General features: G+C 43.6%; 1 protein-coding gene across 4 annotated transcripts in view; it reads left to right on the forward strand.

The window, feature by feature from the left end:
- The window catches only part of MAPT (microtubule associated protein tau), a 755319-nt gene that overhangs the window by 338454 nt on the left and 399522 nt on the right, over positions 1–17343 (forward strand). For all 4 annotated transcript variants that reach the window (XM_069238040.1, XM_069238043.1, XM_069238041.1 and 1 more), the window contains one exon: positions 9800–9849. In XM_069238040.1, coding sequence (XP_069094141.1) covers positions 9800–9849 — 50 coding nt within the window. The remainder of the gene's footprint in view (positions 1–9799; positions 9850–17343) is intronic.

The raw sequence follows: 17343 nt of genomic DNA on the forward strand, positions 1-17343 counted from the left end.
GAGGAGGGTCAGTGAGATCCAGGCCTTGTCTGCAAAAGAACCGTACACGATTTTTCATGACAATAGAGTAGTTCTACGAACTCACCCATCTTTCCTTCCGAAGGTGGTGTCAGAATTCCATATTAATCAGACCATAACTTTACCGACGTTCTTTCCCAATCCGGAAACTCCGGCTGAGAAAGCATTGCACTCATTAGACTTGAAAAGAGTGCTGAAATTTTATCTGGACAAGACAAAATCGATTAGACACTCTAACCGCTTGTTTGTGAACTATGGTCATTTAAGGACAGGAGAAGCAGCATCTAAGCGAACAATATCAAGATGGATAGTTTCTTGTATTGTTAATACTTACCAGCTAGCTAATAGACAATTGCTAGCGCGGCCTAGAGCGCATTCCACAAGGGGAAAAGCAGCTACTGCTGCTCTCCTTAACAATGTTCCTATATCTGAGATTTGTAAGGCTGCTACATGGAAGTCTGTCCATACTTTTACAAGACATTATTGTTTAGACTCAGATGCAAGAGCGGATGCCCAAGTGGGGCAGGCCTCTCTAAGGAATTTATTTGCGTAAGACATGTCTATTCCTGCACTTCTATCGGACAGTCCGCTGGGTTTAGGGATGGGCTTGCTATTCTATTCAATGTTTATGACTATTGATGAGGATCCCCTGGAAGAGAAGGATAAGTTACTTACCTGTAAATCCTAGTTCTCTTCCAGGGGTATCCTCATCAAAGTCATAAACAACCCACCCTCCTCCCCGGACGCACGTCTACTGGAAGTGCAGGACAGACAGTATTTTGATTCAATTATACAAATTGTCACCGTAAAAAGAACTGACCTAACTGTGAACCAACTGTCACCTTTCCTTCACCCCTGAGGCATGGTGGGATACTGGAGGTGCTCAGGGTCTTAAAGGCACAGTGCCAAAGTTTTTATGGTTCTCCTGTGTTAACCTACATGCAGCCTATTGGCTAAGAATGCTTCATTGTTTTTCAATGCAGTTTTCTCTATTTTTTCACTAGAGTTTGCTACTGCTTACTTCCCCAAGCCTAGTTTTAAGAGCTTGGGTACTTATTTAGGCTCTATTGTAGTATTTAATAAAAAATAAAAAAACTTCATAGAAATAAAGCATTTTAGCCTGTTTTTAACATGATAGCCTGCATGACTGTTTGTTACACATGTATAATGTGTATATATTTTAGATATGCTCCGGGGTCCCCGCACAAGGGCGGGAATATTCAATGTTTATGACTTTGATGAGTATACCCCTGGAAGAGAACTAGGATTTACAGGTAAGTAACTTATCCTTTTCACCTCAACCCACTAGTGAGCATTAGTACTTAATACTACGGTATTGGGATATCTTTCATAGATTCACATGCTTGAATCATATCCCGTCATCGAGTCCCATGGTACAAAGAAAGCAGTAAATTAAAATGTTTTATTGAAGTTGATGGAAAAACACATTCACTTTAATAGATTATCAGTGTTATTAGAAATGACGCAAAGTCCGGCCAATGAGGTGAGAGCACCGTTTAGAACCCTCACCACAGAGGCTTTAGTCTCATATTTTCTACCACACGTCGTGTGAAGGGAGTCTCCCTGAGCTCTGCTCAGTTTTCATTTTCCTGACAGGAATTCTTCTGAATTCTGTGACTTCTACATCATGCCTACAGCCAAGAAAGGTGTATTTCGACCTTGCAGCACCTCTGGAAAGGTAAGGCTTCACTTTGAGGACCCTCACAAGGATTGCATTTGCTGTCTTAACCCAGAACACAAGGTGAAATATTGTAAAATTTGTCAAACCTTTCCTCACAAGATCTTGAGAGACAGAGAGGCCAGGCTCCTGCTTTGTCTTCAAAAGCTTAAATCCAAGGAATACCCCCTCTCTGATGATGATGATGACAGTGAAACCTCAGTGGCATTGAGAAAGAGAAAAAGATCTGTGGAGAGTTTTTCTCCAAAACAAAGTAAGGAGGCCAAGAAAATGCAATCTGTGAAGGAAAAAACGCAGGAGGTTCCTTCCACTTCAAGAAAACATAAAGAGAAGGGTCATTCTGAACCTTCCACACCAGCTGCCAGTCAAATAAAAATTAAAAAGCCATCCAGTTCTGTGCCACCATCGACTTCAAACATTTCAGTGTTGCGAGCACATCGTCGACGACAGCTTTGATCCCAGCTGTTACCACAGCAACATTTACAGCACTGCCTTCGCCCATGATAATAACGTTGTCGCCGTCATCATCAACGACACTAACATCGGTGAGCATTAATCATGGACCTCCTTTACCGTCAACAACAACCCAGGGTAAGAAAGCATCGAAGAATTCATCCATCATAGAGCCATCGACGAAGAGGTTTCACTTCTCGACATCTACTCTATCGACGTTAAGAAATGGGCTATGACAAAGGCTTCTCAGTCATTGACGCTGATACCATCGACGGCTCCATCGACGTCAACATACATACCGACGAAGATAGCTCCGTTGACGACAGCTCCATCAACGGCAGCTCCAATGATGCCATCTCCGACGACCACAGCTCCATCAGCGGCAACTTCGAATAGGACAACACCGTTGACAACAGCACCGTCAACTACAACACCATCGACAGCCCATTTCTTTCCTGTAGATACACCGACAACGCCTACACTGTCAACAACAGTTGATTCAACTAAATCTTCCCTTTTACCCCCAAGGTTAATAACAGTAAGGCATACATCCACTCGAGACATTACTACAGTCACATACATCACCCAGTAAGGTATTGCCTGTACCTCCAGAACATCTTGATGAGGATGAAGAGGAATATGGAGATGATTATTCCGATGATGGTTTGTTTGCTGTGGCTCACAGTCCTTCAGACCTACACATTAAATACCAGGAAGATGATGAGGAAGACCAGCAGTATGAATAGTTGTATGTTCAAGAATCATTTGATGACCAGCAACGCACATGTTCACAACAACAACAACATGATCCAACAGTGCAGATGCCAGTGTCACTAATTGCCAATTTGCAGCATATGATGCAAGATTACTACAATAGATTCACACTACAGGGATCAAAAACTCAACTAACGCATCAACCACTGCCGTTAAGTCCCTCCACCAGCGACCAATCCTTAGAGTTTCAGGTAACTGCAACACCGTTACCACCTCCATCTTCACCTCCCGAAAATTATCCGCCTTCCTCGGACGAGGACCAAGAAGAAGAGGAAATCCAGGACACTGCCTCAATCCCCCCTGAATGGGATGACTACTTGATGCAAACACCATCCTTCTCTACTCCACCAGCAGTAGATTCTCCGGCACAAGCTATAGGTGGGTCCCATAGTAATATGGAAAGAGCAGCCAAAAGATTCCAGCTTCCTATTGTTGCTAAACAATCGGATTGCTTTCTTTATGACTTTAAAGAAGACACCAGAAAGTCAGTTTGTGTGATCCCGATTGTAGATTTCATCTGGGAAGAGGGCCTTAAGGTGATGCAGAGCCCATCCTCCACACCAGCGGTACTTCCCAGATTAGACAAAAATTACAAGGCACTTGAAAACTCACCAGCTTGTTTGATTGGTCATCCCAAACCCGACCTCTTGATAACTCAGGCCGCCCAATGTAGGTCCAGAAACCCATCCTCTCCGCTTTCTGCAGCCCCAGATAAGGAAGGACGGCCCTTGGACACAATAGGAATGAAATTCTCCACAATGGCAGCTGCAACAGTCAGGGCAGCAAACTTGTTAGCGATCCTAGAACGATACGACCGCCAGATGTGGTCGGACATCTCCCAGTACATCGATCTCCTTCCCGAGGATGCTAGAGTTGAAGCGCGGAAGATCTTGCAGGAGGGAGAAATAATCTCAGCTGAGATCATAGTTTGTGCAGTAGATGTATCGTCCACAGGCTTTCACCAGCTAGCCAGAGCTACAGTACAAAGACATCAGGCATGGCTAAAGGCCACTTCCTTCCACCCGGAGTTTCATATGAGAGTTCTAGACATGCCATAGGATAGAGAACTAATGTTTGGCAAGCATGTCGATGAGGCACTACAATCGTTAAAAACAGACATGGACACGGCTAGATCTTTGGGTACCCTACAATTCGTAAGGCAGCCCTTTCGAGGGGCAAGAGGTAGAGGACTTTACTCCTACAGAGGCGGCCTCCACCAATATAGACAGTACCACCCTTATCAGAGCCAGTTTCGTTCAGCCACCATGCAGCAACAGCAGCAACAGCAACCCTATAAGCAACCACCATCCTCAGCCTACAGACATACCACCAGAGGAACGTCTTCCTATAAGCAAGGACACATCCAGAAAACACTGACCCCCCACCAGGTACCTGCCTCCAACCCTTATTCCAACTCAGGGGGCAGAATTTCTAGCTTCTCCCACCAATGATCCCAGATCACCTCAAACCGATGGGTTCTCGATATTATCATCAGAGGGCATACCCACCTGCCCACTTGAAAGAGCTCCTTCTACAAATTACCACAATGATGGACACGAGAGCAATAGAAATCATACCGAAGTCTCAGAGGGGAACCGGCTTCTACTCTCACTTCTTCCTCATTTGGAAAAAGACAGGAGACTGGCACCCCATCTTAGATCTTCGACAGCTGATCAAATTCCTGAAAAAAACAATCATTTCATATAGTCATTCTTCAGGATGTATTACAATTGCTCAATCAGGGGGATCACATGATGACCTTGGATCTTCATATCCCTATTCACCCCAGCCACAGGAAATTCTTACGCTTCAAGGTAGCAGGCACCCACTACCAATTCAGAGTGTTACCATTCGGTCTGAGATCAGCCCCTCGAGTGTTCACCAAGGTCTTATCTCCGGTGGCAGTGTATCTCAGACAAAAGGGAGTTCTACTTGGATGATTGGTTCATAAAAGCGAACACAGCATCCCAAGCAACCAGAGACACAGCAACATGCCTTATCTCTCTTCCGGACCTTAAGCCTCTCAGTCAATTCCCAAAAATCACACCTAATTCTGCCAACCAACATCACCTTTCTAGGAGACATAATAGATATGGAACAAGCGAAAGCCTTCACCTCTCAAGACAGGCAGAAGATTTGAAATCTAGCGCTGCGCCTCGACAAAAGAAAGTTCACTTCTGTCCAGATCTTTTCTGAGGATTCTCTCCTCTTGCATTCTGTTGATACCAAACTACTGTCTCCACATGAGATCACTTCAACAACAGTTAGACAGCCAGTGGACACAAATGAACGGATCTTTCAACGACATCATTCAAATAACCCCACCAATGAAGCAGGCCATGAAATGGTGGACAAAGACGCCACACATCTCTGAAGATCGCTCCTTTCTGAATCAAAACCCGGAACATGTTCTGACCACAGACACTTCCCTAGACAGATGGGGCGCGCATCTCCAAGACCTGACAGTGAGAGGGAAATGGACCACCCAGGAAGCAATGCTCCACATCATCTTGCTAGAATTAAAAGCCGTCTTCTTAGGGCTCAAATCCTTCCTAACCAAGATCAGGGGCTCATCGGTTTTGATCTGAACCAACAACACCACAAGCATGCACTACCTCAACAAGCAGGGCGATACATGCTCACAACACTGTCTCTTAAGTGTGCTCTTCTTTACTTGGCAAAATCAGATGTTTCTCGTTCATCCATCAAGGTTCTCCTGGCAGCTATTTCTAGATTTCGCCCTACCGCTAATTCTCCATCTTTATGGTCCACCAGAATAGTAAAATAATTCCTTTAGGAACTATTCAGGTTGTTTCCTCCAGTTAAAATCCCTCCTCCTCCCTGGCATCTCAGTATTGTACTTTCACAAATGATGAAGCATCCATTTAAGCCTATACACAAAGCAGAGTTGAAATAAGTTTCCTGGAATACAGGGCTTCTCCTAGCGCTTACTGCAGCAAAGGGGTCAGTGACATTCAGGCATTCTCAATCACTCAGCCTTTTCTCTACTTTAAGTCTGACACTGTCATCCTTAGAACTAATCCTAAATTTATCCCCAAAGTTCCCTTGAACTGTCATCTGAATGAACCAGTGATATTGAAAACTTTTTCCCAAATCCTTGAACTCAAGCAAAAAGAGTGCTACATTCCTTAGATATCAAGAGATGTCTCAAGTTCTGTTTGTCGGCTTTGGACAACTGAGAAATGGATATCCTATTACCAAACAGACTATAGCTTGGTGGATTGCCACCGCCATACAATTTTGTCACCAGCTAGCATGAAAACCATTGTCAAGCAACGTCAAAGCCCACTCCACCAGAGCAGTGTCCAGCTCCACAGCTCTCTTCACAGGAGTGCCTATACAACAAATATGTAGAGCGGCAATGTGATGTAGCAGCCACACCTTCACTCAGCACTACTGCCTAGATACAGAAGTAGCAAAAAGAACAGATGATGGACGGAATTCAGAGCAAATCAAACATTCACCCCCAGCCACAAAGATCTGGGTTTAATCCATCGTTTTTTTGCTCACCACACCACCCCAGTTTGGACCCAGCCATATGCAAATCAGTCTTGACCCTGTTCCTCATGGGAACAGTCCAGCCTGACCTGCCAAGCCAGGTCCTCCCTGGACTGGAAACAATCATCCTAGGACCGGTTTCAGGGTATCACCCTTCATCAGCTAGGCTAGCTTTAATCCAGTGGCGCAGTGAGCACGGGACCCACGTCTGGACATACCCTTCCCACTTGGGGCGACAAATGCAAAAAGAACAGATGATGGACGGAATGCAGAGCAAATCAAACATTCACCCCCAGTCACAAAGATCTGGGTTTAATCCATCGTGGTCAGGTAGGCAGAATGACAGGTGCTATGCGGTGCAGTGCACTGTCACTGCCACTGTCAAGGCTCCTCTAGCGTCTGAGCACGACGTGAATCTGCAGGCTCCTCTGCAACTCTGGTAGAATATACTACAGTCAGCTAACAGAATGTCCTGTTATCAAGCTAATACAGTAACTTGTAGGCACACACAGCATGGTGTGTACTTCTACAAAATGTGGCAAACTCATTTTTCTTTGTTTTCTTTAGTAATGTTGCACAGTACGGCTAAAAACAAATGGCAAGACAGGTAGGTCCCAATGGCGAGACCTATTGCATTTGCCAGCAGTGCTTGTTCATGATGTTTCTAAAACATATTTACAAGATGTCAAATGATGCAGTGAATTCTGTTCCATTCTCAACTTTAGGGAGCCTTGTCCCATAGCAGCAGAGCTAGCTATTGATGTCATACTTGTTAATTTAAAATCTTTGAACAATATTACTGAGTACACATTGGTGTTTTCTATGCTGCAAGTCTCCATATCTTTATGTATGGGCACCCCCACGAAATAGCAAGTTCGAGACAGCAGTGGCCTGTCTTAAGGTTGGAGGGCCCACACTCCCCCACCTGTTTTACTACATGAAGACTGTCTGTCAGGCTGAGCATCTCAACCTGACAGACACACTTCTTGTTCAGGTCAGTCAGCACGGCGCTACAGATGCAATAAATGTGCAGTCACCTGGCTGCCTGAACTGATCTTTGCCAGGCTTAAGAAGTCACAGCCCTGTTGGTGTGACTTCCTCAGCCTGGCAAAGTGCACGGAGGACCTCCCACTTATGACGAGGGACATGTCACTGATAGCCTCGAAACTGGGTGCTTCAGTTTTAAGTCCTGAAGTGCCAAGGGCCGAGTGTCTATCACTGACATCTCGTCACAGTGTGAGGTGGGGTCAGCAACTTTCACTGACTCTATTCCACTCTGTGACAAGTCAGCGACTCCCACCTCCTCTCACTGAGAAGAGGCAGCAGTCCCATCCCTCATGGAACCTTGGAGGCTTCCGTCCCGCCACCCATGACGCTGCAGCTGGTAAGTTTTATGTTTTTTATTGGTTGCTGCGTGTGTGCCTGCGTGTATATATGTATGAATGCATGTGTATTTGTGCATGTTGTGAATGCATGGGTGTGAGTGAGTGTGTGCAGATGTGTGTGTGTGTGTGTGTGTGTGTGGCCTGCCTGCGCCCCACTATGCTCAAATGATCACCCACCTCTGGTTTGAAACCTGCTTTTCTTGCACTCATCAAATTGCTAATGTGGGGTCCTGTCAACCAACAGCTGTTGACCTCTTTTTGGTTGTGTACGGCCCCATATTATTCCTTTGTGAATGCCACAGTTTATAGGCTTTCAGCCATGCATGTCACTAACCGTAGTGAAAAAGGCTGTGCTTAAATCCATATATAATTGTACTTTATATGTTGTTAAGTCTGCTTCCAGTAAATACACTATTGCTTATATATGCGTGTTTTAGGCTAGATGTAAGCTTTATCTCTGTTAGGGATTTTACGTTTGGGTTAATCTCTTCTAGAAATACTGATCGTCCAATACGTTCTAATTTGCTGAGATGTAAATTGTTGTGGGAGTCCAATTACTACTGAGAATGAAAGGATTTTGGACTACATTCTTTATGCCTATTGATGGAAAAACGATGGGGCATATTTATACTCTGTTTCCGCCGAATGTGCGTCAAAAAGTTTGACGCACAATCGGCACAAACCCTGCCCCATATTTATACTTTGACGCCCGACCCCGCGGGCGTCAAAATTCCACCATGTGCGTCATTTTTTGGAAGGGGGAACCAGCCTTGCGTTAATTATATGCAAGGTAGGCGTTCCCTTCCAAAAAATGACTTTAAGGCCTGTGCCCCTTATTTATACTCTGGCGTCATTTTGACGCACAGGGGGGGGTGGGCCTTAAAAAACGGCGCACAGCCTGATGTGCGCCGTTTTTTAACGCCTGGGTCAGGGCAGGCGTTAAGGGACCTGTGGGCTCGGAAGGAGCCCAGAGGTGCCCTCCCCTGCCCCCAGGGACACCCCCTGCCCACCCCAGGAGGACACCCAAGGATGGAGGGACCCATCCCAGGGAAGTAAAGGTAAGTTCGGGTAAGTATTTTTTTCAGATTTTTTTTGTGGCATAGGGGGGCCTGATTTGGGCCCCCCTACATGCCACTATGCCCAATGGCCATGCCCAGGGGACATAAGTCCCCTGGGCATGGCCATTGGGCATGGGGGCATGACTCCTGTCTTTGCTAAGACAGGAGTCATGTCAATGGAGGTTGTATGTAAAAAAAAATGGCGCAAATCCGGTTTGAGGCCAGAATTTTGCCTCAGACCTGACTGGCACCATTTTTTGACGCACAACCCCCATTTTCCCATACGCCAGCGCTGCCTGGTGTGAGTCATTTTTTTTGACGCACACCAATCCGCAGCGCCGGCTATCGTCATTCCATTAATAAGGCGCCCGCATGGCGCGTTGGAATGGCGTTAGCCGGCGGTAACATTTTTGACGCACAACTGCGTTGGCGCAGTTGTACGTCAAAAAGTATAAATATGGGCCGATGTGTCTTTCCCTCTTGCCTCTAAGATTTCTAAACTCATGGATAGCTTGATGGAAGTATACCCAAAAATAATTTTTGTTTAACCTAACTCATCTTGCCTAAGCTGGTGTATTTGACACCCTTTTGAGTGATTGTTTGGGTCATATTTTCGCTATCATTAGTTACTGCAGGCAAGGTGTATTTTTCAACGCAGTACACAGGAGACACAGACATATTTAAAGAACTGTCTCTTACTTTTATGAAAATAAGTATTTGCAATAATTATTTTTCCTATTTATTAAATATATTAAATCGTCGTATTTTGAAGATTATAATACAATGATAATTTCATTTTGATTTAGAGGAAAGTGGTAATGGAAAAATGAAGCTATATGTGTTGTTTCTAGCTGAGGTTTACTATTTTATTTTTTGCCTTGACATTTCTGCAGCGCATCATGATGTTAAAAATCAAACTACCTCTCAAGAGAAACCAGCAAAGGTGAGCGAACAGTAATTAAACTACTGATTATCTATCGTAATCTTCAGATTGTGTGTTAAATTATATACAATTTGTTGTTTATAATGTGACATTGGGGTATATTACATTTTATTGTTAGGAGAACCTCCTGGATTAGGGAGCAACAGGAAGCCACACATCGTATTAGATCATCCTAGTAGCCAACCTCATGCCCAGTGCTGGCTCATAAGCTCCCATTAGCAATCATACAGTGGTTTGTATTTTATATTTACAATGTTTGGATAGCTCGAATTGTTTATTAAACAACAATAACACCCCATAGTTCGCTTCTCAGGTTATTTAATTCAATACATCACAACGTTTAAAAAGAGTCAGAAAAAAACAGAAAAGACAATAATATACATTTACGAAAGAATCAGCGTAAATATGACATTCCAGCCTGACCCGTTTAATTGTGTCCCTGTGTAGATATTGGATGAAAAAAATTATTTCCAGCACAGGCGGAAATGGATAAATAAAGATATAAAGATGTAAATTATATTATATTTGCAAATAATGGATATATGCTTTGTGTCACCTTTCTGCCTACCTATAAACCGCTATTATATCTCACTGGCAAACCACCTGATTTAAAATTAAAGTAGGAGCTGGGCACATCCAAATCTAGATTAGCTTAATCAGATGTAAATATTTTATGTTTGGAGTGTACCAAATTCGAGATACAGCTACGTTCAGAAGCACTTTCATTAGGCCTTAAAACAGCGTTATCTGTATGGCAACACCTCCAGCCATCACTGCAGCCCAGCCTCAGACAACATGCATATACACATGAATACGAAAGTGTACAAAACATAATGATGGAATGCTTGAAATAATCTCAATCACTGGTAATTTCTCAGGCCGCATCCCATTCCATTGTTATTTTACACACCATTCCACCTCAGTTTTGACCTAGCCATATGCAAATTAATCTTGACCCTCCTCCCATGAGAATAATCCAGCCAGAATTTGCAGGCCAGGTCCTCCTGAACCGGAACACAATCAACCCAAGACTGGTTTCGCTCTTATTAGGGCTCATCAGCCAGGTATAGTTTGGTTCCAGTTGCACCGTGTGCACTAGATCCAAGACTGACTTGCTTGTAGCTGGGTCTAATCTGAGGTGTCATAGTGAGCACAAGAATGATGGGTTATAATGGCCTCACAAGTGATTACCATTGCTTAGACTTATTTCAAGTATCCTCCACCCAACATGAGTGTGTTCTATATAACACCCTAATTGGCCTAGGGCATGCCCAGACATGGGTCCATTGCTCATGGTGCCACTGGAACCAAGCTGCACCTGACGGAAAAGCCCCAATCAGGGTGAAACCGGTCTTGGGGTGCTCACATTCTGGTTTCAGAGAGGACCTGTCTCGGCAGTTAGAGCGTGACTGTTTCTACTGGAGCAGGGTCAAAACCAAGTTGCATATAGCTGGGTCTGTTCAGAGGCGGCATGGAGGGCAAAAGATTGTTGCATTGGAATGCTACCCAGGCGATTGCCTGTGGTTAGACTAATCCTCCCATCAACTTCTTTGCGTTTGATATACACATGCATAAACATGCAGTGAGAGGCTTTTGGTCATCTCCCTATAGACATTAGTTTGTTTAATGTGAGCCCTCTTCACGCATTGGCACAATTGGCTGTCCATCATATTTCTTAACAGCCCACTGCACTTCAAATAGTTCTGACTTAAAAAATAGTTTTTGTTTTGAATATGGCTCAACCTAAAGTAATTATCCCATTGATTTGAAGATCCCACTAGGTGTGGAGGGCCACAGCAGTGTGTGTGCTTCTCACTCCTTCCTTTATAATGCACTCATGCCACTGTCTCTTCCACCATAGAGCCTTTGGCTGCTGGTGCTGCCAGCTCAACAGCTTTGGAAACCCTTCCTACATGAGCACCAGTCATATTTGCTCTGTGAACACAGCACTTGCATGACTGGTGGCAATATTGAACCTTATCGCTCAAGCCGAGCGCTAGATCCCTCACTTCGTGTCCGTTCTGAAGGTATAGCTAATGGAAGCTGTTCTCCCCGATCTCACGCCACTGCACCCACTACTACCTTCATGAACCCGGTGTTTGAACACATGAGGTAGCTGAGTTACACTACAGTTCATTTACTTATTCTCTGTTTTTTAAAATCTCCTGTTTGATATTATGTATTATTCATTCATGTTACGGCAGCAAGGTGCATAACACACTCTGCATGTTAAGTCTTGTAAATGCATCTTAGGCAGGGAAAATGCCTTGCATTTAGCAACTGTTAGACCTGTCAGCCTTAGGGTGGTCTTCCACCACACCTTTTGCCTGCTTGCCTCCTATTTGTCTGGAGTTTTGCTCTGTTGGCCTTAGGACTCTGTGCATTTTACCACTGCTAACCAGTGCTAAAGTGCATGTGCTCACGCCCCTAACCATGGTTTGATTGGCATATACCTGATTGCTATATTTAAATTACATGTAATTACCATGTAAGTCCCTTGTAAAGTGGTGTACTATTTACTCAGATCTTGTAAATTAAATTCTACCATTGGGCCTGCAGCACTTATTGTGCCTCCTACTTAGTGGCACTTTAAAACATGTCCCAGGCCTGCCATTGTAGCCTGAAGGCAGTGTCCCACTGCCATGTCGACTTGGCATTTAAATCCCCTTGCCAAGCCTTAAAATCCCCTTTTATTACATGCAAGTCAATTCTAAGGTAGACCTTAAGCAGCCCTTAGTAATTAAAAGGTAGGACATGTACTTTTTAGTTTTATATGTCCTAGTAGTGAAGAACTTCCAAATTTGTTTTCTCAGTACTGAGAGGCCTAACCCTCCCATTGTGTAACATTTGGGGTTCCTTATTAAAATTAATACGTCGTAATTTCTATACCAGAGGTGGTAGATATGTTATGTTTGGTACTTATGAACTTGAACTTGTAATGATAAACCCTCTTCAATGGCAATTGTCATCACAAGTTTGAAAATGCCTCTTTTAAAAAGTTGGTATTTTCCTGCCCTTAGCCCTCTGTGCCTGTAACCTGCCTTAGGTCACATGACTGGGTGTAGCTGATGGTTTGGACTTTGTGAATTCACCCCAGACAGTCACACTTTAGGGGGATTAGCAGAGCGTGAATGGATCATTAACGGACTTAATGAGGGGTGGAGCTAAGCACAGCCCCACTTACAACTGAATATGCTGGGCCCTGCCTCCACACAATAGGCTTAACAAAGCTGTGTTGTCAGTGCAGCCAGCTAGGAGCCAGGGCAGAGAAGGCAGGAAGTTCCTGGAACTTCAGAGAACCTTTCTGGAAACTTTCCCCAACTTCTAGGAGCAGGGCACCAGGGTATAAAAAGAGCGCTCTCAGACATGCTGCTCAGTTCACTAGTGGACCTGTGGAAGATCTCTCAGAGCACTTCCTGGTGCTGTGACCTGCTCTGCACTCTGCCAGACTGCTGCTATACCTGGAAGGACTGCTTTGCTGTTTGGAGCCTGCTTGGCTCTTCAGAGTCTAGCCCTGCTGCAGAGCCCTCCATCCCCACCTACACCCATGACTCTGGAAGTTACTCCTAGGGCTAGTTCAGATGGTCTCCTGCTTTGAGCCACAGGAACATAACAGGCTTCCACCATCTTAAACCTGCACATGGACCCAGCCTGATTGAGTCTTGCACCCCCAAGAGGTCTCCCTTCACTCTGGGACTCTTAGTTGTGCTGTTAAAAGTGCCCAGGTGGCCATTTTCTAAAACTGAGGAGTTAAAAAAATCATAGCTCTGGTTCTACTAATTGGATTTTGATGGTTTAGGTGTCAAATAATGTATTAAACTTTTCTCGTTTTTACTAAATTAGTGTGGGATTTTTATTGTTTTGTGGTTTCACTGTGTTACTGTTTGTGTACTGCTTAATACTTAATACATTGCCTCTAAGTTTAGCCTGACTATATCACTAATTTCACCAATATTGGATCTTTCGTAGATTCAAATGTTTGAATCAGTCACTGACATCAAGGTGGAAGATCCACAGAAAATTGTAAATACCAGTAGGGTAGCACATCATATGTGAAAGGCTCAATCTCTAGCCAAAAAGGGGAGAATAGACCGGTCCTCCCCATCCCACCCAAATGTAATTTTCTACTGTACACCAAGAGCAAAACCTGCTGAAAATGTTCATCAGAAGCTCCGATTGTTTATTGATTGCACTGTGACACTCTTGCTGTGATTAAAAAAATCTAAGACCAGCAGTCCTCTCTGGATGAATTAGTAAAAAGCACCCCAAACCACTCTAGTTACATGAAAAAAGCACAAAAGCAAGAACATGAGAAATCTAAGAAGGCACCAAAAGAAGCTTGTCTACATCTTTTGGATCTCTGACTAAGATGGATAAGGAGGATCTCAAAGAGTCTCACAGGATCTCCAAACTTTCACCTTAGTATGTAGTGAAGACAATAACATTCAAGCAAAAACCCACAGCGATAACACTTGACAACAGCATCATCAGCTACGCTTCTGCCTACACATCATTCGGAATCTTCACCTGCTTCAGAGGTACAGCAAAAGTCACCATCATCTGTGCTCCAATCAAAGACATCTGCACCATTTACTGTTTCCTTGTCCACATATCACCCTTCGGTGACTCCAACCACACTTTATGCTAATGCCACACTGATACCTATGTATATAGGCACTCCTTTGTTGGCAGTGCAACTATCCACACCTTCCTTATGACCATGATGGAGTGTGCCTGTTGATACCTGTGCCGTTAGAGCTATCAACATTAATGACAGAGCTGACAACAGGAAAGAACATACTAAGACTATCACACTAATTTCAAACGAAGGGATCCCAACATCATTGTTATCAAAACTCTACTTAACCCTTGGAAGTGTCTCCTCAGCTGCCACTTAAGATACTAGAGACTGAGGCTGAAGAGAATTTTGATTTGAAAGCTCCTTATGGTTCTGCATGTTGTCCCACACAACTCAATATCAGGTATCAGGACTTGAAGGAAGGTTTCTTTGAGCTACAAGGCACCTTGAATGGATATGTAAAGAAATGTCCACCCATATTATCCATGCATCAGGGATGATGAATGGCTAGATAAACAACCACATTGGGACCATCATTAGGACTCTTAGGAAAGAATAAAGAGCATTATAATGTACCATCTTCGCTGCAATTGACTGTCGATCAAAAAACAAACTGCAGCAATTGATGGTGGACTACTTTTAGAGGTTTCCCATAGGACCTCCTTAGAGTCCAATGCCTTTGCCCATTCTGCTACATAGGCAGTCTGCCTCCACCACCGCCATCAGCTGAACTTACTCAAAATCATTCTCTTCCACCAGGCCTACTACCAAAGCTATCAGAAGCCGACATGTACAATAATGATAATAATAATGATGTCACAGAATAGGGCAAACAGCACAACCCTAAATCCTGTGTATAGTTTAGGTGTGGAAACTGTATAGCACCTACCATCAAACTGACTATGCTTCATCCAGCTTACCACCTGGCTACGTTGCAAAGTTCCAGTTTCAAGAAAATTGAAGCTCTCCATCACAAATTAGGATTACGGTGGATGTTTTCTGTATGAGATCCCAGGTACCTCTAGGAAGTCTCTCAAAGCTATCCAATTTAGACCATGTCTGCAAGAGAGTCTAATACTGATTGTAATAAAAGCTGCAATACCATCACTTTTTGTAAGGATGGCCCAAAAAATGCAAAGCTTTAGACAACACCAGAGTATGCTTCACATGCCACCCAAAGTCTGATTCTGTTGTGATGCAGTAAGCCTGGAGAAGGTCAATAAAACTGTCTTCCCCATACAGAGTTCCACCTGACAGAAAAAGGCCCTGGAACGGATGCATGTGGAAAGTGTGTGTCTTTAGTAGTAGACATATATATAATGGCTGCACATTTTCTGGCAGTATTGAGCAGATACAATTGCCAGATTTGTTACTGAAAAGATCTGTTCATCAACTTAATTTTGGATGTTAGAAAGCCGAAAGCTAGGGAAATCCTCATGGAAGGGAGAAAGCCCTGCAGCGACCATAAAGTCTGCAAAGAATGGCAAATATAGGATCTCTACAGCTTGCAGAGGCTGCTTTGTTAGGCAGACAAGGATGGCTGTGAAATACCTACTTTAAATCAGAGGTAGAATTTTGCAAATATCTCTTTGAAAGTATATTGATGCCCTTTTACATATAAAAGCAAATGAATATATACCTACATGTACTCCTGAGGACTCTCAGCCATTTGAAGGTGCAGTGGGGAGTAGCAAATGTCATATCATCAATAATACCAACCCTGGAGTTATCAGCAACAACCCTGGATTTATTCTGCTGCACAAGAACAACCTTGTAGGGTCCTTTTTTTTTCTTTCTTTACAAAGCTGTAATGTTAACATAGAGGATAAATACAGTCAAAATGTCATGGTTCTAGATGACAACACTCACTCCTTAGTGGCAGTGGCACAGACCAGTACTTGTGTTCTCTTGGCGTCTAGGAGGGAGGATATTGGCTTGCTAGCAAGAGTGGGCCACAACAGCATTGGATCAATGGGTCCCAGACCTAATCCAATTTGGTTACATCCTCAAATGCAACAGCATTCTCTGTGGATGCTCCACCCAAAGTCAAACATCAGAATATCTCCCTACTCAAAGCAGAAATCTATGCCATGCTAATGAATTATTGAACCAGTTTCTGAGTACCACAGAAATGTAAGGTTTCACTCTGGGGGTCTTCCTCATAAGGAAAAATAATTTAGGATACTGTAGACCCATTCTAGGCCTACACTACCTCCACAGCTTCCCAAGGAATCAAGCTTCCTGCATTATGGCTCCGCAGTAAATGCTACAGTTCCTGATAGAAGCAGAATTCATAATATTCGTAGAAACTTGCATATACTCCAAGATCCAGCTAAGCCATCTTGTTCAATCACAGAGTAATTAATCTCCAAACCCTTCAAACGCTCTACAAACACTATCAGAAACCTGAGCTGAGTTGACATTTAAACCTTTCTATCTGTGATAACACATGTAGTTATTGCAGGTTAAAAATTCTGCAAAACTGAGACTCTGTCATATTTGCGTTTCACCAACAGATATTCATCCTTGGACCAACTAAAGTCAACACCTTTCTTCTGGAGTGTCTGTGTGTCACTTGTTTTAGTTGCCAATCCATTAGTAAACTTTGAGTAAAACTCAAGCATCCCCAGAAATGCTGCAACAATATTCTTGCGGTGGGCGACAGAATATCACTAACAGTTCTAACTAAATCTGGTTTTGGGAGGTAACTCTCTCACAAGTTATTAGGTGTCAGAGCTATTCAGTTTCTGTATTAGCAAATTTCCATTGTTTTGCCCTTCAGAGTTAAGTCATTCATTTTTAATACCTCCAATTCCATCCTAACCATTTTGTTATGTTAGGACTTACCAGATATTCAATGTCAAATTGTCCCCATGCGTTTCTTAGCACATACACTATCACAGGAGCCTCTTATG

This window comes from Pleurodeles waltl, chromosome 6 (genome assembly GCF_031143425.1).
Source record: "Pleurodeles waltl isolate 20211129_DDA chromosome 6, aPleWal1.hap1.20221129, whole genome shotgun sequence".
NCBI lineage: Eukaryota > Metazoa > Chordata > Amphibia > Caudata > Salamandridae > Pleurodeles > Pleurodeles waltl.